Genomic DNA, 26,363 nt, shown 5'->3' with positions numbered 1-26,363 from the left:
TATACCATCCCTAGCCTGGTGGCCAGAGGACTGCACAACAGTGGACAGGAGCTGGCCGTCACACAGGTCCACAGAGCCGCTTCAACACAGCAGTGCCATGGGATGAGGGCTTCTTAACGGTCATTGCCCCTGAGTCCCAACTGAGGCCTCTTGGTGCCAATTCTGTCCTCACATGAACACAGGTGCACTTGTCACTGCGGACACCCACCTTACTGACTCTGCTAGACTTATGGTGTCCTTCTGGAAGAGAAACCTGAAGAAATTTACTGATGGGATTGGTGTTTTGGATTTTTTAGTCACCCAGGCAGGAAATGTTGCTAGTCACCCCAAGTCAAAAAGACAGCCCCCGTCTTCCTGGCCTGTCAGGAATTACACTTGGGCCCATGGCCACCATTGTGGTTACCTCCTCTGGCCCCTGACAAACGCAGGACAAAGTGGCCAGTATGCTTGATTCACTCTTCAGAAGAGTTGTGGGGACGCTGTGGCCACCCCAGATTTCTGAGGACAGCCTCAGAAATGGTGTTTGTCCATTTCGGGTGTTTGAGCTGCTGAGAAGTGAAGTGAAAGTCTTTCTTCTAATCAGCATGGAGATCCTTTCTATAAACATCTATGTATCTGTTTTCTTTAGATGTAAACCCTCAGAAGAATTTCTTAATGCATGCCGGGCCTTGAGCCAACATCTGCCGGAAACTGGGACCACCAGCGACCAAATCCTGGTACTTTGCACTTTCCTGTCGTATGACGGTTGTCCTGCAGTGAAGCCAGTTAAGCCATCAGCTGGGACCGGGTGACTGTGGCCCCTGCCTGAGGCAGTCAGGGTGGTTCTCCCGCTAACCCAATGAGCAGTGGGTGGGGTGGAGGGAGAGGCACCAGTGGGGGTGCGCAGGAGAACAGGGGACACCCCCCGCCGCAGGAGCATAGACCCTGGATGTCTGTTAGTGTGGCTCAGGTTCAGAACTGCCCTGAGGTCTGAGGTACACAGGTACCGAGGAAAATACCGACAGAGTGGGAACGGTGGGTTCTGTTTCAAGGACCCTCATCTGTGACATATGGGAGAGTCAGCTGAACGCTCAGGCCGGGTTCCCTCAGCAGTAAAGTGAGGAAGGCAGCCTGCCTCCGTCCCCACAGGCACTGACACTTAATTCTGTGGTCGGTGCTGGTCAAGGGACCAAAAACCAGAAAATATGTGTTTGTTCCCTCACACCATCACACCCACAGAGATTTAAACATGTAACGATCTAATATATATATATATATATTTTTTAGACAGTCTCACTTTGTCACCCTGGGTAAAGTGTGGTGGCATTATAGCTCACAGACAACAACATCAAACACTTGGGCTTAGGCAATCCTCTTGGACTACAGGTGCCTGCCACAATGCCTGGCTATTTTTTTTTTTTGTTTTGTTTTGTAGAGACAGAGTCTCACTGTACCGCCCTCGGGTAGAGTGCTGTGGCGTCACACAGCTCACAGCAACCTCTAACTCTTGGGCTTACGCGATTCTCTTGCCTCAGCCTCCTGAGTAGCTGGGACTACAGGCGCCCGCCACAACGGCCGGCTATTTTTTGGTTGCAGTTTGGCCGGGGCTGGGTCTGAACCCGCCACCCTTGGCATATGGGGCCGGCGCCCTACTCACTGAGCCACAGGCGCCGCCCTATGCCTGGCTATTTTTAGAGACGGGGTCTTGCTCTTGCTCAGGCTGGTCTAACTCCTGAGCTCAAGCAATCCACCCACCTCAGCCTCCCAGAGGGGTAGGATTACAAGCGTGAGCCACTGTGCCCGGCCTAACTGGGATCTACTTTTAATCAAGGGACACTGACACAGACACATTTACCTAAGTTATGGGAGCGAGGTAAGGCCCACGGTGGAACAACCATTTTGCTCTCTCCTTTACAGAAGAGCCCCAGGAGTAAAAACAACCAGTTCATCGGTGTTTCTTACTCACCCACCCATCTGTATTGTTTTGTCTTAGCTGATTTGCCAAATAGCTGCTCTCAGACTGATAAAGAACCCATTTGTGATGTGAATATTGATCAAAATTCCTATTATTTGGGCAGCACCCGTAGCTCAGTGGTTAGGGCGCTGGGGCTGGTGGGTTCGAACCTGGCCCGGGCCGGCTAAAACAACGATGACAAAATACAACAGCGACAGCAAAGTAATCGCCAAGCATTTGTGGCCAGCGCCTGTAGTCCCAGCTACTTGGGAGGCTGAGGCAAGAGAATCATTTAAGCCCAAGAGTTTGAGGTTGCTGTGAGCTGTGACGTCACGGCACTCTACCCAGGGTGACAGCTTGAGACTTTATCTCAAAAAAAAAAAGAAAGAAAGAAAGAAAGAAAAACCCCTGTTATTTATTCTTAAATTACAGAACTAAGTTCTTTCCTAGCTCTTTATTCAGAATCCACCACTCTGTTCCACATTAAGATCTTCTTCCAGATTTTCCTAAAGATTCCATAGGTGAAAGAAATATTTGACCTATAAAAACGTTTCAGGGCTGGGCGCAGTGGCTCGCGTCTGTAATCCAAGCACTTTGGGAGGCTGAGGAGGGTGGATCGCCTGAGCTCACAGGTGGAAGACCAGCCTGAGCTGCAGAGAGACCTTATCTCTAAAAATAGCCGGCATTGTGGCAGGCACCTGTAGTCGCAGCTACTTGGGAGGCTGAGGCAAGAGGATCGCTTGAGCCCAAGAGTTTGAGGTTGCTGTGAGCTGTGACGCCACAGCACTCTACCAAGGGTGACAAAGTGAGACTCTCTCTCAAAAAAAATGTTTCAACCCGAAAAGATTCCACTGTTTCTGTCCTAAAAGGGTGACCAGAGAATGTGTGTGCACAGCCCAACACCACACCCCGTCAGGGTCAAAGCACCCCCGTCATTCCTGCCTCAAAATGGAACAGGTTACGTGAGGCCCTCACTCTGTAAGGCCATGGGAAAGGAAGGCAGCCAGACCCCCTTTTGTTTTTTGTTTTTTGTTTTGGCCAGGGCTGGGTTTGAACCTGCCACCTCCAGTATATGGGGCGGGCGCCCTACCCTTGAGCCACAGGTGCCGCCCCAGACCCCCTTTTTTAATAGGACAAGTAAAGTTCAGAAATGTTATATGACTTCTAAGGTCACATAGCTGAGCTGGGACTTAAACCTGATTTAGTGCCTCCAAACACGGTGCTCTTTCCAGGATGAGTAATTTATAATAATCACATCCCAATAGCTTTTCCTTCCCTTTAGGCAAGTAATCTAAACATGATCCACTCGAGGCACTTAGGTCATGTCACACCCAGAGCTAACATCATTGGCTCTGGAACTCTTCCCGCTCATGGTCCCAGGGGACCTGGATGCTGCAGAGAGTGAGGTCCTGCCATGGCTCTTAAGCCGTTTCCTCCGAAGGTACTAGCACAGTTTAAAAGCCAAAAATAAGTCAAGCACACCTGTTTGGGTTTTACTGCAAGCGTAAATTGGCTATGTTGTCTGTCTCAGCTTTCAGCATGCATTTTTCCTGCTAGTAAGATGTTAGTTTTCCAGCTATGCCTATTAAAAACACACAAGGGACCTGGTGGAGTCTGGGGCTGAGTGAGCATGAAAGAGGGGGTCCTGGGAATGTGTGCAAACAGGGGTGTGGGCTAACGTTAGCATGGACTCTATGGTCAGCAAAGTGCTTAGCTCCTGGTCACTGTGCCGTCCCCTCCCACGGGGCTGACCACACTGGTCACTGTGCTGTCCCCTCCCACGGGGCTGACCACACAGGCACAGTGTCTTGCTGCCTTCCTGATCCCCTGCTCTGAGCCCTCCAGGGACAGCTCACAAGGAGAGCTGGAGGGGCTGAAGGGTTAGAGGCAGACGCATCTGAAGCCAACTTTTCCTACTGCAAGGTAGGAACCCTGGCTGGGGCACCCCTGGCCAGGGAACCTCTTGGAATTGGACTCTCTTGGGGTTCCAGAGGCAAAGCTTGAACACCATCAGTCAGGAGTGGTTCCGTGTCTCCAGTCGGAAATCGTCCAGTCCTGCTGTGGTGGCCGCCTACCTCCACGGGGTCCAGCCTCAGTCCTCACACTTCCTGAAACTGCTTGTCAACCTGGCTGATCGCAATGGGAACACCGCCCTCCACTACAGCGTGTCCCACTCCAACTTCTCCATCGCAAAGTTGCTGCTGGACACAGGTCAGAAACGATTGCGTCTGTACCATCTGGGCCCTCCATCAAGGGCTGTTCCTACTACCCAGAATGGAACTTCTGTGCTGTAGTTCTTCCCGTATCCCAGGGACTGGACTCCACCTCTCTGTCTGTGCTTATCACTGACACGTCACAGCTTTCCTGTGCAGTGGGTGTTACTACACATTCGGCCGTATATAAGGCACTCCTGTTTTAATGTGCACCCCATGGGCCCAAACTTTCAGAAAAAATCTTTTGTCTTGCCGACCCCATACGCTGAGGGTGGCAGGTTCAAACCTGGCCCCAGCCAAACTGCAACAACAACAACAAAAAATAGTCAGGCACTGTGGCGGGCACCTGTAGTCCCAGTTACTAGGGAGGCTGAGGCAAGAGAATCGCTTAAGCCCAGGAGTTGGAGGTTGCTGTGAGCTGTGTGAGGCCACGGCACTCTACCGAGGGCCATAAAGTGAGACTCTGTCTCTACAAAAAAAAAAAAAAAAAAAAAAAACTTTTGTTTTAAAATTTTATTTGTATTTAGGTACTTGCTTGTGTATTATAAAGGAATTTTAGTGTCTATTTTTAACATATTATGGTACAAGAAATTTTACATAACAAATATTTACAAAACACAACAGATGCAAGGTACAAGAAATTGTAGGTCCTGGTGATAAAGAGTGCTACCTATATATAATGGGCATCTTTATTTTTCCCTCAAAAGTGTGGGCAAAAAGTGCATTTTATAGCCGGGCATGGTGGGTCACGCCTGTATTGCTAGCACTGTGGGAGGTCGAGGTGGGTGGATGGCTTGAGCTCAGGAGTTCGAGACCTGAGAAAGAGCAAACCCCTCCCCTAAAAATAGTCGGGCATTGTGGCGGGCACATGTAGTCCCAGTTACTTGGGAGGCTGAGGCAAGAGGATAACTTTAGCCCAAAAGTTTGAGGTTGCTGTGCTATGATGCCATGGTACTCTACCAAGGGTAGCAAAGTGAGACTCTGTCTCAAAAAAAAAAAAAAAGTGCATGTTATGCCTGGCAAAATCTGGTATTCTCACGTTGTCACTGAGGAAACTGAGATTTAAAACCTACAATTTGTATTCAATCTGTTCCATTTCAGGGCTACACCATGCTGCGTTTAGGGAAGGTTACATTCCATGTCTTCGTAAGATATTTTTAATCAAAGGTCATGGCTCCTTTTGACCAATTTGACTCCGTCCGAGTCCCGTGTCCTTTATGAGATATTTCTTGACTAAATGGGAGGCCCATGCTGGCTAGCCAGGCGAGCCCCCTCCTTCCCAGGAACTCGCAGCCTCAGTCAGGCCAGAGCAGGATGGTGGCTCACAGAGAAAAATGCAGAGTGTGACGCAGGGACTCAGAAGAGATTGTGCCCAGCTCAGGGAGCCACAAAGGTGGAGTGGAGCAGGTGGGGTCCCTGCAGGGGGATACTGTTCCTGGCAGGGAGAACGCCATGGAGGCTGAGAGAGGGAAAGCGGCCTGGAGCCCAGACAGTGTCCAGTTCGGATGGGATAAGGATTGAAGTGGGAGAGGTGAGGTGAGGCCACAGCATGGAGGCATGGGGGACCCTGAGTGCCAGGCTGACTAGTTGGAACCTGGTGTGAGGGGCCTGAGAAATCTGCGGGATCTTGTTTAGGACACACCATAGCCAAGTGACCTGGATGTTTGGTCCCTCCAGACCGCAGGTTGAAACTTGATCCCCCAGCCTGGTTCAAGGTGTTTGGGCCACGGGGCAGATCCTTCCTGAGTGGCTTGGCGCCTCTTGTGGTAGTGAGAGAGCTCTAGCTCCAGTTCTCCCGAGAGCTGATCGTTTCAGAACCTGGCCCTCCTCCTCCCTCTCCTGCTACGTCTCTGGCCATTGACACACCTGTTCTCCCCTTCACCTCTGCCTCAGTTGGAAGCCCCTGGAGGCCCTCCCAGGAGCAGATGCTGGCACCGTGCTTCTTACACGGCCCACAGAACCATAAACCAAATACATCTTTTTTTTTTTTTGAGACGGAGTATCACTCTGTTGCCCTGGGTAGAGTGCTGTGGCCTTGGTTGACAGCAGATATTTATATAATAACCTCAAACTCCTGAGTTCAAGCAATTCTCTTGCTTCAACCTCCTGAATAGCTGGGACTATAGGTACCTACCACAGTGCCCAGTTCATTTTTCCTATTTTTAGTAGAGATGGGATCTCTCACTCTTGCTCAGGCTGGCCTCAAACTCCTGAGCTCAAGGGACCCTCCCACCTCAGCCTCCCAGAGGGCTAGAATGACAGGCATGAGCCACCGTGCCAGCCAATAAACCTTTATAAACCAGACTCAGGTATTCTTTTACAGAAAAGAAAATAGTTTAACACACCAGGGGGGTCCTCTAGGAAGGGTAGTTTGTGGGGGTGGGGGGATCAGTGAAGAGCACAGGAGGTAGCAGAATAGAGGCCAGCGGAGGAGGACGTTACAGGGGTCCAAAGAGAACCAGTGAGGGCTGCACTGGGGAGAGTGGCAGGGACAGGAGCCAGAGAGGTCACTAGGGAGGCAGAGAGGGAGAGTGGCAGGGACAGGAGAAGGAAGACCACGGGGGAGGCAGTGCCCAAGGGGCTACAAGGGAAGAGGGGAGATGGAGCTCCCCATCAAGCTCGGGAAGACAGTGGTGCTGCAGAGGGAAGGAGCCCATGTAGGAGCAGAAAGGACAGTTCTGTCTGGAGCAGATCTTGAGTGTCCAGTGGACTGTGTGTCCAGGAGGCTATTGAGGGTTCCAGATGCAAATCCAGAAGTGACAGAGCTTTGGGCAGGCCAGAGTTCAGACAGGGTTGGCCTTTAGGAGAGGGATGGAGATGGGGAAGGGAAGAGGCCTGAGGGAGAAGCCCTCTCCTGGTCATCCCGCATGGGGCAGGGTGGGGTGCGGAGAGCGCAGGCTGGGTGTGATCCTCATACCCTGTCATAGGCAATCCTTGTAGGGACCACAAAGCAGATATTAGTCACATTTTTCAAGTGTGAAAACTGAGGCTCTGAGATGTCAGGTAATGTGGTTCAAGTCGCAGAGCCGGTAAGACATCAAGTTAGAATTCAAGCCAACATCTGTCATCCTCCAAGGCTGGGCTTTTTCTGCTACTCCAAATTAGGTTTCAGGGACTCTGTGAGCCTTGGGAACACCTATTATGTGGGTGAAGGATCCAGAAACAAGCAGTGTATAGAAAGCCCTTGTCTTTGAGTAGTTTATAGTTCTATAGCCTGTTAGAAGTTATAGGCAGGCCAGGCCACAGCAAAGAATAAACAGCCTGAGATTTGGGTTTTATTATATAAATATCTGCTAATGTCAACTAAGCACCCAGTTAATATTCATCAACCTTAAAGTAGTTTGGAAGCTTTCCTTCCCTTTTATCGTAGTGAAATAGCTAAACAGCCACAGCATAAAGAATGAAAGGGATGGCTCAGCGCCCGTAGCACAGTGGTTACCGTGCCAGCCATATACACCGAAGGTGGCGGGTTCAAACCGAACCCGGGCCAGCTAACCAACAATGACAACTGCAACAAAAAATATCCAGGCGTTGTGGTGGGCGCCTGTAGTCCCAGCTACTTGGGAGGCTGAGGCAAGAGAATCACTTGAGCCCAAGAGTTTGAGGTTGTTGTGAGCTGTGACACTACAGTACTTTACCGAGGGCAACATAGTGAGACTCCGTCTCAAAAAAAAAAAAAAAAAAGAAAGAAAATGAAAAGGATTATAATGCTTCTTTAAAATCAGAAATAGAAATGTACTGTATACTAAGATAGGGTGTAGGCTCAGCGCCTGTGGCTCAAGTGGCTAAGGTGCAAGCCACATACACCTGAGCTGGCGGGTTCGAATCCAGCCTGGGTCTGCCAAACAACAATGACGGCTGCAACAAAAAATAGCTGGGCGTTGTGGCAGGTGCCTGTAGGTGCCAGGCGGAGGCAGGAGAATCTCTTGCGCCCAGAAGTTGGAGGTTGCTGTGAACTGTGAAGCTACAGCACTCTACCCAGGGTGACAGCATGAGGCTCTGTCTCAAAAAAAAAAAAGAGAAAAGAAAAGAAAAAAGATAGGGTGTAGCAACTCTAAAAATGAAAAAGAGATGAGAGGAAGTAGAATACTGAAATCAAGAAGGCAAACAGAAACAGCAAAACCGTTTTTAAATTTCTTCCCCCAGAATAAATAAATGTTAAAGTGAAAAAAAATAAAAATAAAAAATGGAAGATAGGCCACGTCCCTTCATCTGTAGGGGGCAGGTGGAGGGTGTCAGCTCTGTCACGCTCACACGCTGGGCTCCCTTAGGAGGCACAGTGAAGCATCCAGAAAGCACGTCGCCCTGGAAGGGGCTGTACAGGGTGAGAGGCGGTGACTGCGCAGTGCCCGCCCGGCCCTCCTGCCCGGCCTTAACTCTCTCAGATGCCGTCCCAGAGGAGCGAGCTTGTTAGTTGGGGCATGGGCTCAGTCAAGAGCCTTCTCCCTGTCACCTGCAGGGAGGGTTGGCTTTGCTGTCTGGTCCTGGTCCTTGGTCCCTTTTATTCCCTTTTCTAAGCCTGTGGGGAGGAAGGCAGAGCCTCACTCTCCTGAGCTACACGTCGTGTTTTTGAAGAGATAAAAGAGAACTGATAACCGGAGGCTCACTCTGACATCTCAACAGCAAGCACAAAATTGTCGGCAGGTAGCAATAAAATAGTTATTAACCAGGCCGTGCAGATGTTCACTTCTTTCTCAGGATAGAGCTATGAGGTGATGCAGGGTTGGAGGGAGAAAATGCTGGTAAAAAAGTCAGCCAGACTGATATTTTAGTATCATAGGCATCCTGGTATTATTATGGCAATTTCTTTCTTTTTTTTGAAACAGAGTCTCACTATGTCGCCCTGGGTAGAGTGCTGCGGCGTCGGAGCTCACAGCAACCTCAAACTCTTGGGCTGAAGTGATTCTCTTGCTTCAGCCTCCCAAGTAGCTGGGAACACAGGTGCCCACCACAACGCCTGGTTATTTTCTGGCTGAATCCAGACCTGGGCTGGATTCAAACCCGCCAGCCCCGGTGTATGTAGCCTCGCCCTAGCCGCTGAACTACAGGTGCCGAGCCTATTATGGCAACTGCTAAAAATTGTTTGAAAAATTGTGGGGTGGCGGGAATATCAAACACATGTGTTTGACTTTTCTACTTGCCCAGAACTTGTACGTAGCCCTGACATTTTTTTCATAAACCAGATTTGTTATAATGAACACCTAAGTCCATAAGCCTACCATTCTGGACAATAATCAGTTACCCCGGGGAGCATTTACTATGTACAGGACATTATTCTAAGTGTTTAAAATACAGAGGGTGCCAAAAAAATGAATACACATTTTAAGAAAAGAAAAAACTGTATTTAAATTGTAATACTCAAGTCACATTTGACTTCTGAAATTGCAAAAGTTTCTCAAACATGACTTGTCTTCATTTTTTGTTTTTGGTATACATTGAGTTTATAATTTTAATACAGTTTTTTCTTTTCTTAAGACATTTTTTTGGCACCCTCTATCTATATTAACTCAATACATTTGGCAACTCTGAGGTAGGTTCTGTTATTCCCCATTGACAGAGGAGGAAAGGCTGAGAAAAGCTGAGTGACTGGGTTTACTGAGATAGTTTTATTATTCTCCAAAAGAGCCACCTGGGTTTTCTGAATGAGTAGCAGCACAAGGGTGTTTGGTTTTCCATGGAATGTTGCTCCGGAGAGGTGGAACCTTTTACATGAGGGATATCCGTCTGTGTCCAATAATCCTCTCCTCGAGTAGAAAGGGACAGGAATGCATATCCCTAGGCCTAAGGCAAGAATTTCTTAGAATTCTCATCTATTACTTCATCATAATGCCAGTTTTTCATTGTCTTATGAAAGGTATATTCTTAATTGTTTTAATATAAAAATTATGGAGTTTTGGGCGGCGCCTGTGGCTCAGTGAGTAAGGCGCCCACCCCATATACCGAGGGTGGCGGGTTCAAACCCGGCCTCAGCCAAACTGCAACCAAAAAATAGCCGGGCGTTGTGGCGGGCGCCTGTAGTCCCAGCTACTCGGGAGGCTGAGGCAAGAGAATCGCTTAAGCCCAGGAGTTGGAGGTTGCTGTGAGCTGTGTGAGGCCACGGCACTCTACCGAGGGCTATAAAGTGAGACTCTGTCTCTACAAAAAAAAAAAAAATATGGAGTTTTTCCTCCCGAGATTTTTTGCGTAAGATGGCTGTTCTGGGAAGATGTCCCATGTTTATCCTGCCCCCGGTACACTGCACAGCAGATCCCTGGTCCCTTGGAGGGGACCTGTACTCGGCCAGCAGTGTAAGAGTTGTGCATGAACATGGGGTAGAGGGGTGAAACCTGGAGTGAACAGCTGTGGGCAGCGTGTGGTCAGGTGAGTGATGGACTCCAGAGCAACACGCCTGAGTCCTGATCCCAGCTCCCCTTCACATGAGAGGTGTGTGTAACTTCTCTGAGCTCCGGTGTCCAGATCTATAAAGTGGGAATAATGTCTTGTGTTCCATTTTAGAGAATAAAGTCATGGTCACTCACTCACTCAGCCATCCCTAGCTCTATTACACACCTCTCTTGCTGGGATATCCTGAGGAAACTTGTGAAGAAAGATAGCCCATCTTTTTTTTATACTTTTTCATTTTTCTGTCTTTCTTTCTTTTTTTTTTTTAAAGACAGAGTCTCACTCCGTTGCCCTGGGTACAGTACTGTGGCATCATAGCTCATAGCAACTTCAAACCCTTGGGTTCAAGTGATCAGCCTCCCAAGTAGCTGTGACTACAGGCACCTGCCAGAACGCCCAGCTGGTTTTTCTATTTTTAGTAGAGACGGGGTCTCGCTCTTGTTCAGGCTGGTCTCCATTTCCTGAGATCAGGCGTTTTTCCACCCACCTCGGCCTCCCAGAGTGTTGGGATTACATGAGCCTTGGCTCCCGGCCAAAGTAGCCAGTCTGAGAGCTTGCTAGGATTGTAAGCCACTGTCCTCCCTGAAGAAAGAGGACAGTGCTATTCCATGGCCTTTCAACCAGCAGGCTTGGCTCCGGCCCCATGGGAGGTATTCCAGCCCCCTGCTGCTCTCCTCCCACAGGTGTCTGCAATGTGGACCATCAGAACAAAGCTGGCTACACTGCCGTGATGATCACTCCGCTGGCTTCTCCCGAGACTGATGAGGACATGGCTGTCGTCTGGAAGCTCTTAAGAGAAGGGAATGTGAACATCCAAGCTACTCAGGTGGGTGGTGTTCCTCTTCAGTACAACAGGGCACCGCCCCGCTTTATTCTGCACGTGGGGTGGGAAATTTCGTGCAGGTCTATGTCCTTTTTAACTCAGGAAAGCTGGCAGGCTTCCAAAGCTGGTATATTTGGTTTTCCTTACAGGCTCCTGAGACCCAAACAGGCTGAGACAGAGGTCACTGAGCTTCTAACCTAATCTAAGCCTCTAATCTTCACAGTCTGAAACTGGACTAATTCCAGTTGGACTTGACTTCTTTTGGGGTTTTTTGGGGTTTTTTTTGAGACAGAGTCTCATTTTGTTGCCCTGGGGAGTGCCATAGCATCATCACAGCTCACAGCAACCTCAAACTCCGGGGCTCAAGTGATCCTCTTGCTTCGGCCTCCTGACTAGTTGGGAATATAGGAACCCACCACAATGCCAGCCTAGTTTTTCTATTTTTAGTAGAGACAGGGTCTCGCTCTTGATCAGGCTATTCTCAAACTCTTAAGCTCAAGCAGTCCATCCACCCCGGCCTCCCAGAGTGCTGGGATTATAGCATGAGCCACCACGCCCAGCCCCTGGACTCAACTTCTTGAATCAGCATTCATGAAACTGTATCAGATTAATTTCTTAGCTTAAAGTAGGGTAAAATCACACACTCTCCACAGATCTCATTAGTCTAAGATCTCTCTGGGGGGGGGGGGAAAGAGATTAAATGCCCTCTATTAATTCATTCTGTTCATTCCTATAGTGTCAAAAATGGGCATATAGGCCGGGTGCAGTGGCTCACGCACATAATCCCAACACTCTGAGAGGCCGAGGCAGGTGGATTGCTTGAGCTCGGAGTTCGAGACCAGCCTGCACAAGAGCAAGACCCTGTCTCTAAAAATAACCAGGTGTTGTGGAGGGCACCTATAGTCCCAGTTACTTGGGAGGCCGAGGCAAGAAAATCACTTGAGGCTGAGAGTCTTAGGTGGCTGTGAGCTGTGACACCACGGCACCCTACCCAGGGCAACAGAGTGAGATTCTGTCTCAAAAAAAAAACAACGGGCAAATAACCTTTTGAGGAGTTCCCCATTGCTCCATGTGGAGACTTGTATAGCTCAAGTCCCTACTGGGTAAGGACCATCCCACCCTATGTTCCCAAGTGGAGGAACCCACTGTGAGCAGAGACGCTGCAGCCCTCTCATCCCTGGTTTACCTCTGCTGCCAGGAGATATTTTTTTTGGCATGAACTTCATCTTCCACTTAATCAGTTTCGCACATGCCACCAGCAGACACAAGACCTCTGTGCCACAAAGGACAATGTGTTACCCACAGCCGTACCAGGAGGCCTGTTATCAGCACTGCCTGATTCCCAGTTCCCACAGGGCATGGTAGGAAAGCCCAGATGCCTGAGCATAGAGCAGGTTATATTGTAGGAGAGGAACCCTGAGCTACGGGAGCCTGAATCCTTAATAAAGGGCAAGCCTGCCCTCATCTCAGGAGATACTCTCTTCGCCTTCCAAGGCTCTTCACCACGTAAACATCCATAAAAATATAGTCTAGCAGGCAGTGCCCATAGCTCAGTGGGGAAGGGCACCAGCCACATACACCGAGGGTGGCGGGTTCGAACCCGGCCTGGGCCAGCTAAACAACAGTGACAACTGCAACAAAAAATAGCCAGGCGTTGTGGTGGGCACCTGTAGTCCCACCTACTTGGGAGACTGAGGCAAGAGAATCGCTTAAGCCCAAGAGTTGGAGGTTGCTGTGAGCTGTGACGCGACAGCACTCTACCCAGGGCGACATAATGAGACTCCGTCTCAAAAACAGAAAAAAAATAGTCTAGAACAAAAGGGCGGGTTCTTGCATTTTTACTCACAAGACATAGAAAAGCAAGAGACCGTGTAAAATTGACCCCTGATGCCCTAACTACACTGCTCCCCCCAACCCCCCCCCAGTGACTGCAGATAATAGCTGACCTGACGGCAAAGTTACTTTGCACATTTCATCTGATAGCAATCCTCATGATGGCCTGAGACAGACCTCTGTAGTCTGCTTCTGGTTTTCAAATTATTTTCACCCACCTATAACTCCATGAACCTCGATACAGCTATTTTCATTTTAAATAATGTTTCCCACAAACATGTTGATTTTTTTTCTTATAAATTGGCCCCCTGGAAAGAGGAGATGCTTGTAAGTAGATCAAAATCAGCTCCTTCTTTTTCTAGAGAAACTGATGCTCTAGAAGGGAACGGGGCTCATCCCCAGCCACCAGAGGAGGATGAGAGTTCAGACCTGCAGTTGTTCATCTCCCCGGGGTCTTTGCAGGAGAGCGAGGTGGAGGTACCAGGTTAAGTGAAAGTGAGTGGGAGTCTGCAGAGACAAGCTGCATCTCTAGGGCAGCGTCTGTGAGCGCTCATTGAATTAAAGTGCACTGAGCTGGGCCGAGGGGCGGAGGCGGCAGGGAAGGAAGGGCCCTGCCTCAGACAGAGGCACAGGCATGAGGACAATCTGTAAATGTCACCTGGCTCTAATCACAGGGAGGGGTCTGGGTGGAAACCTCACGGTCTGGCTAGTCCAGTGAACAACCATTGCCCCAGGCTGAATTGAAGAAAACCAAAAAAGCAATAGGCTTCTTTAGAAAGATGTATCAGGTTCCAAAGAAATGGGGAACCAGGGGTGGCGCCTATGGCTCAAAGGGGTAGGGCACCGGTCCCATATGCCGAAGGTGGCAGGTTCAAACCCAGCCCCGGCCAAAAAAAAAAAGAAATGGGGAACCAGGACATCTGGTAATACATACCCACGTATTGAGCCCCTACAACACACAGAGCATCTGTCAGAAAGATGATCACACCTGGCCCTTGCCTGGTGCTAGCTGAACACGTGGTCACAGCCCCGAGAGCTAGCTTCTCTCCCATTTCACCAGATCAGAAGTCCCAGATTCACTCGCCCACGGTCACACAGGAACAAGTGGCAGAGCCAGGACTTTCCCAATCCCAAACCCCTTCCCTTTCTTTTAGCCCCAACATCTGGGCAGAGAAGCATAATCCATCACTAACCACATGGTAGTTGTCATCAGTCAAACGAGTCCTGGGCACTTTATAGTATAAGATGGTGCGTTTAGGGCCTGTGGGAGCTGAAAGGAGAGGAAACTGCTTTATTCTCACAACCTTCCAAGGCTGGGGTCTTATCAGAGGGACCTGCCTGGAACCCAGGAGAGCCATGAGGGCAAAATGTAATAGTCCAATGACAGAACTGTGGGATTCTGTACAGTAAATACGAGAAAATCTATGAGGAGGAGGAAGGGAGGGGATGGGTGAGCTCCCACTTAATGGGCACGTGTGGGGGTACCGCTCACCTCCAGGGGCCAGGACACAACCACCACAGGGTCTAGACCTAACAGTGCAAACATTGTAACCTCTTTGTACCCTCAAATTAACCTGAAATTTAAAAAGGAAAAAGGAAATCTACGGGCAGTCAGAAATGATGGTCAATTTGTAATCAGGAAAATGGGCACAAAACATGATTATATTTACATCCTTTATCTCATTTGATTTCCACAAAAGCCCTATGAGGTGCACAGGACACAGCATTATTATTTTTATTTTTGGTGTGTTTTTTTCTTCTTTTTAATTTCTGATGAATGTGAGGGTACAATTAGGTTGCATTGTTTGCGTTTGTTAGGTAAAGTCCAAGTTGTAGCTGTGCCCCTCACCCAGCAGGTGTGTCCTGCACCCTCACATCAGGGGTCCTTTTAAACAGGGGGCCAGTTCACTGTCCCTCAGACCGTTGGAGGGCCAGACTGTAGTTTTAAAAAAAAAGACACTATATGGCGGCGCCTGTGGCTCAAGGAGTAGGGCGCTGGTCCCATATGCCAGAGTTAGTGGGTTCAAACCCAGCCCCGGCCAAAAAGTTAAAAAAAGCACTATGAACAAATTCCTGTGCACACTGAACATATCTTATTTTGAAGAAAAAAAACAAAACGGGAACAAATACCATCACGCCGCCTCATGTGGCCCGCAGGCCGCAGTTTGAGGACCCCTGACTTACTTTGTGCCTGTTAGGTGGGAGCTCACAAATCCCCCTCCCTCTTCCCCAGGCCCCCAATTGAGTTTAATTGTGTTTTCTTCGTGTGTGGGCGTGTATTTGTTTGACTACTGATTTTATGTTAGTATTGAGTACACTGGACACTTGCTTCCTCATGGTTGTGATACTTTACTAAGAAAAATGTTCTTTAGCTCCATCCAGCTAAGTATAAAAGATGTAAAGTCTCCATCTTTTGATGGCTGAATAGTATTCCATGCTGTACATATACCAGAGTTAATCTGTTCATGGGCCGATGGGCACTTGGCTTGATTCTAAGTTGGCAACATGAACTGAACATATAGTGTATATGTCCTTATGGTATTATATTAATTTTTAAGAAAAGAAGGCCGGGCACAGTGGCTCACACCTATAACCCCAGCACTTGAGAGGCTGAAGTGGGTGGATTGCCTGAGCTCACAGGTTCAAGACCAACCTGAGCCAGAGCAAGTCCTCATCTCTAAAAATAGCTGCGTGTTGTGGCAGGTGCCTGTGGTCCCAGCTACTTGGGAGGCTGAGGCAAGAGAATCGCTTGAGCCCAAGAGTTTGAAGTTGCTGTGAACTGTGATGCCACAGCACTCTACCACGGGTGAGAAAAGTGAGATTCTGTCTCAAAAAAAAAAAAAAAAAGAAAGAAACGTAAAACCAATAAGGTTCTTTAAATGGCCTGGGGTTTTGTTTTGTTTTCTGAGACAGAGTTTCACTCTGTTGTCCTGGGTAGAGTGTTGTGGTGTCAGACTCCGAGGTTGAAGTGATCCTTCTTCCTCAGCCTCCTGAGTAACTGGGACTGCAGGCGCCCACCACAATGCTAGTTTTCCCATTTTTGGTAGAGACAGGGTCTCGCTCTTGGTCAGATTGGAAATGGCCTGCTATTTAAAAAGAAAAAAAAAAAATTTAAAAAGCCAAGATTCAGGGACAACATAGGCAAGGCTCAGTGGCTCATGCCTATAATCCCAGCACTCTAGGAGGCTGAGACGGGTGGATTGCTTGAGGTTAGGAGTTCAAGACTAGCCTGAGCAAGGGCAAGACCCCACCTCTAAAAACTAGCTGGGTGTTGTGGCCAGTCCCGTTAGTCCCAGCTACTTGGGAGGCTGAGGCAAGAAAATCACTTGAACCCAGGAGTTGGAGGTTGCTGTGAGCTGTGATGCCATGGCACGCTGCCCAGGGTGACTAAGTCAGACCCTACCAAAGTTAGACTCTGTCTCAAAAAAAAAAAAAAGATTCAGGGACAACAAGAAGTGGGCAGGGTCACACGCCACAGGACTAGAGCCCAGACTTGCTTTATGACTCCAGTCTATTATTCCATCGCTGATGATTTCAGGGACGGCCAAGATTATTGTCAGTGGCTAGAGTAGAAGTGACCACAGGGATGTTCACACAGATTGTGTTGAGACCGAGCGTTTTGGGTATCATTAAACTGAAAATACCAGAGGCGTTGAGCAGACCAAGGCTTCCTGGAGAAAGCTGGGCTAGGCAGGACGTAAGGAGCCTCAGTGCTGAGCCCCCACCGGTCATCTGTCCCTCATTCAACACTAACCAGCATATCCCTGGTGCTAGACACTGGGGAGACAGAGACACAATAAACCTTCGTCCCTGCCATCAACAATGTCATGAGAAAGACAGAGACTGGCAAATTGCAATACCAAATGGTAAGTGCCCAGAGAGATAGGGAGGCTGTAGAGAGGACGCAGCATTGGGCTAGTGTCCAAGAAGAGAGGTGGTTCCCCTCTAAGGCCAGAGGGGGATTCAGATCAATGGCTATTTTCATGAGAAGTCTTTGTAGAAGGGGCCAGGTGCAGAGGGGCCCCTTCCCATAGCAGTGACCTCAGCACACCCATGGCCCTGTGTGCAGGGAGGCCAGACCGCGCTGATGCTGGGAGTCAGCCATGACAGGGAGGACATGGTCCGCGCGCTGCTGAGCTGCCAGGCAGACGTCAACCTGCAGGACCACGAGGGAGCCTCGGCCCTCATGCTGGCCTGTCACCACGGCAACTCCAACCTAGTGCGGCTGCTCCTGGCACACCCTGCCTGCGACAGCAGCCTAACTGACCAGGTGAGGCTCACAGGGAATGAACAAGTTGTTGTTGAACTCCTACCCCTGAAAACCACCTTGCCAGCCAGCAGGATTCCAAGAACTATTTGGTAGTCATGACAAAAATCAACCTGAAAAGGCTGCTGTGGGGTTTAAATGAGATGATCCCTGGTAAATGCTTGGGGCCTTAGAACCAAGAAACCCTAACCTTTCACGACACCATCCTGGCACCTGGTCTGGCCACAGCAATTATGGCTTTGGGCTTAGAGGCAGCAGCTTGGATGGGGAAGCTGTGCCGTCCAGTGGGGACTCTGGAAGGTAAATGAGGGAGTTAGCTCTGATCATCAAACCGAACGTGGCCCCTCTGCAGCGGCCTATTCCACCAAGCCAGCCTGCTGAAGTTGCACTTCCAGACACAGGTCTCTCCAGTAAACATCCTTGTAGGATGATGGCAGTGATGTCGACGGTGACAGTAACGTTAATGTCTCAAGGGCATGCTGTGTGCCAGACTCTGTACCTAGCGTTTGCACAGACCATCTCATTTAAATCCCACAACCTGTGAGGCCAGCTCTGTTGCTGCCACCACTTTGCTCAGGGACATGGAGGCACCGAATGGTCGTACCCAAGACCACCTGGTCAGTCAGCCCAGCTTTGTCACACACAGAGCCTATGCTCTTCACTGTTTCACTGTTCCCTTGTCATCATTTGCCACATCTCCGGCTCCTTGCTGTGTCCCCCCACTTAGCAGAGTGCCTGCCACAAGTTAGGGAATGAATCAACAATTGCATCAGTGAACCCCTCAACTTTGGGGGTGAATCACCAGTAAGTGACCCTGTTCCTGGTAATTACAGTAGGTACCATTTCCGGGGTACTCATGTGAACTAAAGTTCCTTGTGCCTTGTCTCTAACCCTCTCAACAATCCAGTGAGAGAGACTGTGGGTTTAGACACCCAGCCCAGTGAAGTGCTGGTCAGCAAGAGCCGGACCAGGCTGAGGACAGACCTGCTGCAGTTCAGGTCTAGCCTGGAAGGGAGGAACTGGGGTACTAAATGGGGGATGGGGCACAAATCTACCTTACAGTGGGAGAGCGTGCAAGGGAAAGCCCGGCCCACACAGGGTGCCTGGGCAGTGGGGGCAGCAGGACCCAGACCCCACGTGACATGCCTTAGTCACATGCTTGCCCGCCTGTGTCCAGGCTGACTCAGGATTCACACCCAAATGTCCCAGGGGTGACTCGGGTGAGCACAGGGTCTACACACACCGGCTGAGAAGGTTTAATGGGAGAAGCGAACTGTTGCCAGGGCCCTGTCGCCTCATACCTCAGGGGAAGCCCAGTCCTTTCATAACCCCCTTACCATGTTCACACTCATCTTCCCGAGGGAGGCTTAGATGCTGACAGTAGGGATGGATTATTTGGGAATTCTAGAACACAGAGAACTGGTTCTCTCATCAGCATTTAAAGTTAGTTATAAATGCAGAACTCCCAGAGCCCAGCCATCAAGGAGGAAGGCTGAGAAGACATTGCAAGGAAATGGGCCCTGGGAGAGAGGAGAGCAGGGAGGACCGAGCCCTGCGCCCCAGAGGCTCACGCTTTGAAGCTCCTGCTTATCTTTTTGTGCCGAGTTCTTGCCATCCTGAAAGATGTCCCCAACATACACTCACACACACGTGTGTGGCTGCCAAACCCCTACCTCTGTGGGTGGCAGTGGGGTCTCCCGTGGTGTGACTGGGCAAGGGCTCCCCAAGCTGGGCTCCTGCCGCAGCTGACCACCACAGGCTAGTTCCCAGGCTCCAGCAGAAGCATTTAAGGGACACTCACCCTCCCCAGGTGGCCATTCTGGCCATACTTCCTCAGCTGGATGGGGTTCCCGTTCTGTGTGTCCGCTGATGAGCCCACAGATGCAGGCTGTCGTCCACAGATGGAGCCAGGGACCAGTCCTGTGCTCTTCCCACTAACACAGCACCTGGTGCATCAGGATGCAGAGTAAGGGGCAGGCACACTCACGCCCCTCCCTGAGCACTCCCCTGCTTAACATCTGTGCTTCCCTCCAGATTTTCCAATCCAAGAAAGTACTCATTAGGGTTTAGGCCGCTCAGGTCCTAGAAATTTCAGTAAATGCTCGGGATTTGAATTGATCTCAGCTAGAAATCGATTCTATTGTTTTCTCATGTGGTGTTCTCCTTCTCAACCCTGCTTGCTGAGTGCCCGCCGGATTCCAGGGCCAGGGCCAGGGGGTGGCAGGGGCCGTTCCTGACCTCGAGGAGGCCAAGATTCATCAGATAACCCCACAAATACCAACATACAAAGAGTGGTTAAAAAAAAAAAAGTCCATGGAAGCATGAAGCCTTTTCAGGGAAAGAATCTCATGTGTCTCGAGAAGCCCATGTGCAGTCCTCTGGGGTCCCACTGAAATGCCACTTCCTTCCTCTGCCCCCCTCCTCCCCGCAGCATACAGCGGCCGCCCCCTCCTGGCTTGCTCTGCCCCGAGGCTGTTGCTGTGCTGTGCCCATGCTCACCTACATGCCAACTGCAGTCCATCCTGGTGGGCACAGCAAGAGCTTTAAGCTGGTTGTTAACACTCCCACCTGCTTCTGTGTGTGTGTGTGTGTGGTTTTTTGGCCGGGGCTGGGTTTGAACCCGTCACCTCCAGCATATGGGGCCGACGCCCTGCTCCTTTGAGCCACAGGCGCTGCCCTCTCCCACCTGCTTCTTTAAAAGAGTTTTCTGCATTTTAGGAAGTAATTCCACATGTGTACAGTAGAGACAACCTAGCGATGCCCCCTACATATCAAAACTGTTTTCATAGCAAAATGCAAAATACTTATGGTTGCCTGATGAGCATAGAGGGCCTCAGCTTGAGCTTTACCTTGAAGCTTTACCACAGTCACCAACTGTGTGGTTTATCAGAGCTGTTGAGATTTTAAGAATTCTGGATACTGGGCGGCGCCTGTGGCTCAAGGAGTAGGGTGCCAGTCCCATATATGCCAGAGGGGCGGGTTCAAACCTAGCCCCGGCCAAAATAAAAAAAAAAAAAAAAAAAAAAGAATTCTGGATACAAGATTGAGCCCACTCCCAAGAGATCGAGCTCTCTGAGCTCAACATCCACCTGTGAAAATGGCCAGAGCCGCCTGCTGGGAGGCCCTCCAGGTGTGGCTTCTGCAGACAACGGGTCAGCAGCTTTGCCATGGCATCGGGCAGCCTCCAATGCTGTGAGCCCACTTCTAAGACTCAGTGCTTAGAAAAGAATTCAAAATGGGAAAATGCTTTTTGCACTAAGTTTATGATGACAATATAAGTCTCCAATAGGAAGAAAATGCTTAGTAAATTATGGAATATTAAAAAGCCCCCCAAATGTGCACTATAATGACTGTATAAGAAAGGGAAAATTTGGGCGGCTCCTGTGGCTCAAAGGAATGGGGCGCCGGCCCCAAATGCCGGAGGTGGCAGGTTCAAACCCACCCCCGGCCAGAAACTGCAAAAAAAAAGAAAGAATAGGGCAATAAAAGCAGGTTCAAAGTCAAGATATACTATCTTTCCTCTATTTAAAAACCATTAACAAAGTGGCTCAGTGCCGTGGCTCAAGCAGCTACGATGCCAGCCACATACACCCGAGCTGGCAGGTTCGAATCCAGCCCAGGCCCGCCAAACAACAATGATGGCTGCAACCCAAAACCATTAACAAATTACACAGGTGGAAAAACTGGGGGCAAACATATCAAAATGCTAACTTTCATTTAGATCTGTATAACAGAATAGGAAGAGTTCTTTTCTTCTGTTTTCCACTTTTTAAGAAAACCAAGTGATTTCTTTATTTCATTAACACAGATTTCCCAGGAGTGAAGGCTGTTTCTGGGAAAGGGGCCCCATTCCTCCTGATCCTCATGCCACGTGAACCCCCCCTCTCCTGGGGCTCTGGATGCTTGGAAGAGACGCCTGTGCCCCAAGCATGCCCCCTACAGGCCCCCCCACACTCCCAACTTGTCCTCTGGTGTAGGAGGAGGTTAAGAGGAATTCATTTCTTTTCTTTCTTCCTCGTAGGCTGGCCGCACGGCTTTGTCCATCGTTCTGAAATCACCCACCCATATGGAAATTGCAGCGCTTCTTCAGGCCCACGGGGAGCAGGGCAGGTCCCTGGGGCCTTAGTGGCCATAGAACTGGCAGCTGGAAACAAAAGCCGCCTTCTCTGGATTCCTCTCTCACCCTTGGAGAGGCCAGGGGTCACAGCCAGAGGGCCACCCCTCCAGAGAAGAAACTATTTCAGATATGCACAGGCATTCTTGGTGTGATTCTGCTTGTTAGGACGCTTTGTAGTTTTTGCCTTATGCCAAACCCCAAAACTACACGGGCTTCAGAACAGGACTCAAGGTTCAAGGTGCAGGCTGCACTGGTGTCATCCAAATCCCAAATCCCAAATGCCTTCAGCCTTGAGTTCCTGGTAACCCATCTATTGTAGCCCCGTGTAGTGAGCAGGTAGGTAGGGGCACATTAGCACATTAGAAAAGCACTACTTTGTATAGGAGTTTGAAAGTGCTCTGTCTTTCTGTTTTTTAATCAAGTCTATGTGAATATGTCCCATTGAATAAGTACGTCTGAAGAGGATGGGAGGGGAATCTAAGCTGCCCACCTGGCACTCACTCTCTGGAGGACCGCAGAGAATTGCCCTGCAGGTGAACAAGCTCCCTTTGGGGCTTTGTTTAGCCGGGATTGGTAGAGAAATCTTAAATTCGGAGGAGGACAAAACATGTGGGTGTCAATGCTAGAGGTACGGTCTTGACCATTTCTAAGCCATGGAGTGGCTCCCGTTTGCTCCAGGAAAATTAGATTAAATTTAAAACTTTAATCTGGACTTGGCGCCTGTGGCTCAAGCAGCTAAAGTGCCAGCCACATACACCTGAGCTGGCGGGTTCCAGTCCAGCCCGGGCCTGTCAAACAACAATGACGGCTGCAACCAAAAAACAGCCGGGCGTTGTGGTGGGTGCCTGTAGTCCCAGCTACTTGGGAGGTGGAGGCAGGAGAATCGCTTGAGCCCAGGAGTTGGAGGTTGCTGTGAGCTGTGATGCCACAGCCCTGTACCCAGGGTGACAGCTTGAGGCTCTGTCTCAAAAAAACTTCACTCCGATAATTTACACCACACATACTTAAGCATAGTCCAATTCTCTCAGCTATTCAGAACCTGTGAAAGAAAAGAATGAATCAGAGCAGGCTTCCTCCCAGGGAGGGTTGTTGTCACCTAGCAGCTGGCACATTTCCTCCATAACCCTGCAATAGTCCCCTGCCATCCCCCAGGAGCAGACACCTGCTCTGAGGGCCTTCCAGACTGTCTGCAGCAGAGCCCGGGAGCAAGGCAGGGCAGTTCTTTCCGACGCGTGCATGGTTCACATCCAGTAACTCACACCAGGGCAATCTGAGTGTGTTCCTTCTGAGCACATTAACTGCCATGAGTTGTGTATTTATTAACTTATGCTAGTTTTGAGCCTGGGCCTTGTGATGCACATATAACTCACATGTCTCTTGACCTATCTTGATGTAATGAAACACTATGACCCCAAGGAAACACTTTTTCTAGTATGGCAGTCAGTGTGTTAAACTCTCTTAGGCAGGGCGGCACCCACAGGACGCTGGCCATAGACACTGAGGCTGACGGGTTCAAACCCGGCCCGGGCCTGCTAAACAACAACAACTGCAACAAAAAAATAGCCGGGTGTTGTGGTGTGCGCCTATAGTCCCAGCTACTTGGGAGGCTGAGGCAAGAGAATTGCTTAAGCCCACGAGTTTGAGGTTGCTGTGACGCCACAACACTACCAGGAGCGACAAAGTAAGACTCCATCTCAAAAAAAAAAAAAAATCTCTTACACAAACCACCCCCCTTATAAAAATGGAGAGAGAGAAAAGCTGGATGTGGCCCACACCAGAAACCCAGAAGCTCACGCTCTCGGCTTGGCTGAGATTCTCCACCAGGCAGATTGGTACCCCGAGTGGAGCCTCAAAACTTCCCTGGGCCGTTTTTTCTCTAAAAAGAGAAAATTTCACACAACATAACCTCCTGGGGGTGCCACCCAGAGAGCAACCAATGGGAGTTTTGGAATGCAATTCTGACCCCATCACAGCTGTCTGCAGATGGGTGCAGCAAACCTCTCTGGGCCACTGTGGCTCATAGCAGAGGCTGGATGTCCCAGAGGTACAATAGTGACATGTGTCGAAACTGCTCAGAATGCAGAGAATGGAGGTGAGAACAAGCTAAAAAGGCTTTACGTGGGTTTATGTTGACCTCAAAACACATTGTGAGAGCAAAATCCTACATTAATAAATGGTCTAGCCCAGAGCTTTGCGAGAATTTATGTTCATACAAATCACCTGCATCTCGGGAAATGGTAGAGCTGAGAGTCTGCGCTTCTAACCAGTCCCCAGGCAACAAACACCCTGGACTAGCGAGGCTCCGGCCTATCCCTACTGTCCGTATATTAAAATGCTGCCTCTCCATCTTCTGTCTCAAAATTTCTTGGCATCTCTCTGTTCTTGGGAATTTGCAGCCTGGGTTGGGTCGGGTCTTATCTGCCACTGTGTCTCTGCAGATGGCAGGAGGGGGTTTGTGTCCTGTGCCACCATCTACAGTCTGTTTCTGCATCTTGCACTAGGGTGGTGATGTTCATTGGGTGATTTTTTTTTTTTTTTGAGACAGAGTCTCACTTTATCGCCCTCAGTAGAGTGCCGTAGCATCACAGCTCACAGCAACCTCCAGCTCTTGGGCCTAGGCGATTCTCTTGTCTCAGCCTCCCAAGTAGCTGGGACTACAGGCACCCGCCACACGCCTGGCTATTTCTTTTTTGTTCCAGTTTGGCTAGGGCAGGGTTCAAACCCACCACTCAAGGTATATGGGGCTGGCGCCCTACTCACTGAGCCACAGGCACTGCTCAATTGGGTGACTTTTTAAAAAACATCTCATTTGAGATCAGCTATTAACAACTTTTTTTTTTTTGAGACAGAGCTAAAGCTGTCGCCCTGGGTAGAGTGCTGTGGCATCACAGCTCACGGCAACCTCCAACTCCTGGGCTCAAGCCATTCTCCTGCCTCTGCCTCCCACGTAGCTAGCTGGGACTACAGGCGCCCATCACAACGCCCGGCTATTTTTTGGTTGCAGTCGTCATTGTTGTTTGGTGGGCCCGGCCTGGATTCGAATCCGCCAGCTCAGGTGTATGTGCCTGGCGCCTTAGCCGCTTGAGCCACAGGCACCGAGCCAACAACAACTTATTTACCAGAGAAAGCAAACTGGTTTTCCTAGAGCCTAAAGACTACTACTCATCATTGTCAAAAAGGTTTTGTCCATCCTTTCTGAAATTTTTAACAATTTTTTTTAATCTTGAAGTTTTTTTTTTTAGATTGAACCTCAAGCTGTCACCCTGGGTAGAGTGCTGTGGCATCACAGCTCACAGCAACCTCCAACTCCAGGGTTTAAGGAATTCTCTTGCCTCAGCCTCCCAAGTAGCTGGGACTACAGGCGCCCATCACAATGCCCGGCTATTTTTTGGTTGTAGTTGTCGTTGTTTGGCAGGCCCAGGCTGGATTCAAACCCACCAGCTCTGGTGTATGTGGCTGGTGCCTTAGCCGCTTGAGCTACAGGTGCCACCAAATCTTGAGTTTTGCAGTTTTTTTTTTTTTTTTTTGGCCAGGGCAGGGTATGAACCCGCCATCTCTGGCATATGGGGCCGGCGCCCTACTCCTTTGAGCCACAGGTGCCGCCCCCCCAAATCTTGAGTTTTGAAGGTGAGCATATGATCTCATTCCTTATAACCATCCCCTTCCATTAGAATGTCTGAGCCCAGGATGTGGGAAGATGGACACAGCCTGCCTCATCTCCCTGTCACTGTCCCTCGGCTCTAAAATGTATTTGACAAGTATCTATTGAGGGCGACGCCTGTGGCTCAAGGAGTAGGGCGCTGGTCCCATATGCCAGAGGTGGTGGGTTCAAACCCAGCCCTGGCCAAAAAACAAAACAAAACAAAAACAAACAGACAAGTATCTATTGAAACTGACAGGCCTGACCCTGTTTCCAACATTGGAAACATCACAGTGAGGGCACTACAGTCCCTGTGTCACCATGCATTAGAGAAAACAGAAGGGGAGAGAGAAGCTCAGAGTACTACAGGGGTACCAATAAAAGGCACCAGAGGCCAGTCACAGTAGCTCAGCCTGTAATCCAGCACTTTGGGAAACCAAGGCAGGAGGGAGATAAAACTGGGCAACATAGTGAGACCCTATCTCTAAAAAAAAAAAAAATAGGAAAAGCTGAGATCGACTTTAACGAAGAGCTTCTGGTTTTTTGAAGACCACAACGCCCAGCTATTTTTTGGTTGCAGCCATCGTTGTTTGGTGGGCCAGGGCTGGATTCGAACCTGCCAGCTCAGGTGTATGTGGCTGGTGCCTTAGCTGCTTGAACCACAGGTGCCGAGCCTATTTTATTTTTTTCTTTGCAGAGTCTCACTTTATCACCCTTGATAGAATGCTGTGGTGTCACAGCTCACAGCAACCTCAAACTCTTGGGCTTAAGTGATTCTCTGGCCTCAGCCTCCCTAGTAGATTGGACTACAAGGCACCCGCCACAACACCCGGCTATTTTTTATTTATTTAATTTTTTTGCAGTTGTTTAAGCTGGCCCAGGCCTGGTTCGAACACATCAGCCTTGGTGTATGTGGCTGGCACCTTACCCACTGAGCTACAGGTGCTGCCCTAATTTTTCTATTTTTAGCAGAGACAAGGTCTCCCTCTACCTCAGGCTGGTCTCAAACTCCTAAGCTCAAGCAGTCCGCCCACCTCACCTTCCCAGAGTGCTAGGATTATAGGCATGAGCCACTGTGCCTGGCCTATTTTTTTATTTTTATTTTTTATAGAGATCTCTGGGTCTATGTTTCCCAGGCTGATCTCCAACTCCTGGC

General features: G+C 49.6%; 1 protein-coding gene across 6 annotated transcripts in view; it reads left to right on the top strand.

Annotated features, from left to right (window-relative positions):
- Positions 1–23,940, top strand: part of KANK4 (KN motif and ankyrin repeat domains 4) — a 78,186-nt gene extending 54,246 nt beyond the window's left edge. For 3 of the 6 annotated variants that reach the window (XM_053575261.1, XM_053575262.1, XM_053575263.1), the window contains exons 6-10: positions 629–716; positions 3,925–4,144; positions 11,211–11,353; positions 17,253–17,453; positions 21,472–23,940. In XM_053575261.1, the coding sequence (XP_053431236.1) occupies positions 629–716; positions 3,925–4,144; positions 11,211–11,353; positions 17,253–17,453; positions 21,472–21,576 (757 nt within the window). In that variant the 3' untranslated portion in view covers positions 21,577–23,940. Of the gene's footprint in view, positions 1–628; positions 1,365–3,924; positions 4,145–11,210; positions 11,354–11,499; positions 11,567–17,252; positions 17,454–21,471 lie in introns of those variants that run through there. The other 3 variants (XM_053575264.1, XM_053575265.1, XM_053575266.1) reach the window with 3 other exon arrangements.
- The last annotated feature ends 2,423 nt before the right edge of the window (positions 23,941–26,363 follow it).

Source organism: Nycticebus coucang, chromosome 22 (genome assembly GCF_027406575.1).
Source record: "Nycticebus coucang isolate mNycCou1 chromosome 22, mNycCou1.pri, whole genome shotgun sequence".
NCBI classification, from domain to species: Eukaryota; Metazoa; Chordata; class Mammalia; order Primates; family Lorisidae; genus Nycticebus; species Nycticebus coucang.
Note: the sequence above shows the minus strand (reverse complement) of the source record. Positions and strands in the feature narration are given on the sequence as shown.